Source organism: Austrofundulus limnaeus, unplaced genomic scaffold (genome assembly GCF_001266775.1).
Source record: "Austrofundulus limnaeus strain Quisiro unplaced genomic scaffold, Austrofundulus_limnaeus-1.0 Scaffold1550, whole genome shotgun sequence".
Classification (NCBI taxonomy): domain Eukaryota; kingdom Metazoa; phylum Chordata; class Actinopteri; order Cyprinodontiformes; family Rivulidae; genus Austrofundulus; species Austrofundulus limnaeus.
This window is the reverse complement of record NW_013953952.1, coordinates 52,892-54,380: the sequence shown is the minus strand read 5'-3', so window position 1 is coordinate 54,380 and position 1,489 is coordinate 52,892. Positions and strand designations below refer to the sequence as shown.

General features: G+C 39.7%; 1 protein-coding gene across 1 annotated transcript in view; it reads left to right on the top strand.

Moving 5' to 3' along the window:
* The window catches only part of atp9a (ATPase phospholipid transporting 9A), a gene marked incomplete at its 5' end in the record, with an annotated part of 73,016 nt that overhangs the window by 28,956 nt on the left and 42,571 nt on the right, over window positions 1–1,489 (top strand). The window contains 2 exon segments of the mRNA XM_014032834.1: window positions 1,042–1,134; window positions 1,219–1,302. Coding sequence (XP_013888288.1) covers window positions 1,042–1,134; window positions 1,219–1,302 — 177 coding nt within the window.

Genomic DNA, 1,489 nt, shown 5'->3' with positions numbered 1-1,489 from the left:
TCTAAAGCCTTATCAATAAATAAATTAAAAAACAACATTTATTAATTTGTTTGATCTTTAGTGTTTTTTCTGACCAAAGGAACTTTTTATTTAAATATAAACTAAGACAACGTTATTTCTGTTGAATCTTTCACAAATGCGGAACATTGCAAAGTGCTTTACAATAATAATAAAGGAACAGAATACAAAAAATAATATAAACAATTAMAACAGATTATTGTAGAGCTGGTTACAGGTTTAAAGTTAAAGAGTCCATCATATCTGTGCTGTGTCTACAGACTGAAGAGAACAGAGACAAGATTATTTTTATCCCCCATGACTGTTGTTCAGCTAACAACTTCTCAGTTTTTTACAAAACGTTTTTCATTTGATCATTCAGGACTGTGAGGATCAACACRTCACTCCTCCAATGTTTGCATCAGGCTACAGGAGTTAGCATGTTAGCAGCTGAATGTCATGACATTCACATATAGGGACTTATGGTGGGCACTCATGGCTAAAGGTGGCCGGATGGCACCACTCTYGCCTCCTGTGCCTGTGCCCACCCCCCAAGGTTTGCATATAGACACTTAGGGATTTGCATGCTTGTATATAAAAGGTTTGTATTTAAAAGTGACTGTAGAGACCCACGGATCAGACCACCCGAGGCAAACATGAAGAAGACCAAGTTGGTCAGAGAAGATGCTGCAATCATTTCCTGCTTTCAGTCCTGCCTGCTGCAGGCTCACATCCACTGAAACATAAAGCTTTATACGAGATTCACCGTTTGTTTTCAGGTTTGTTTGGGTGTTAATCATACTCAATATTAAAAAACAGACCGTATGAACACATTTTATCTGAGAAAACTTCATTTCATGCATGACTGACCGCTTTGTGWTTGGTTGTTGCTCAGAAAGCTTGTTTTTCTATTGATTTTGTCTCCCATGAGACAATATTTAAACCAAAGTACATCAGATACATTTTTATGTAGTGTGCTTCGATTCACATGTCTTCATAAATTATAGACTTTTATAAATTTCTGTTTTTATCCTCATTTTCCAGGATGAATCGACAGGAGAAATCACTTTCTACATGAAGGGTGCTGATGTGGTGATGGCAGGCATCGTCCAGTACAACGACTGGCTGGAGGAGGAGGTGTCTGTATTTAATACAGAATGTGTTTGAAAATAAGTGAAGTGTGTAAACGTTCAGCAGTCTGATGTTGCCTGTGTGCCCCAGTGTGGAAACATGGCGAGGGAAGGGCTGAGGGTCCTGGTGGTTTCTAAGAAGTCCCTGACCGAGGAGCAGTATCAAGACTTTGAGGTAACAACTCATTTGGAATGATAGAGCACAGCAAGGCTGAGCTGAGGGCTGCTGTCAGTTCATCTCTTAGTGTAAAAATCTGAAACTGTGGAGTTTCAGACGTGTCCCACTCTGCTGCCTGACTGACACCACTAACACACACTGACACACACTGACACACTGACACACACTAACAAACTGACACACT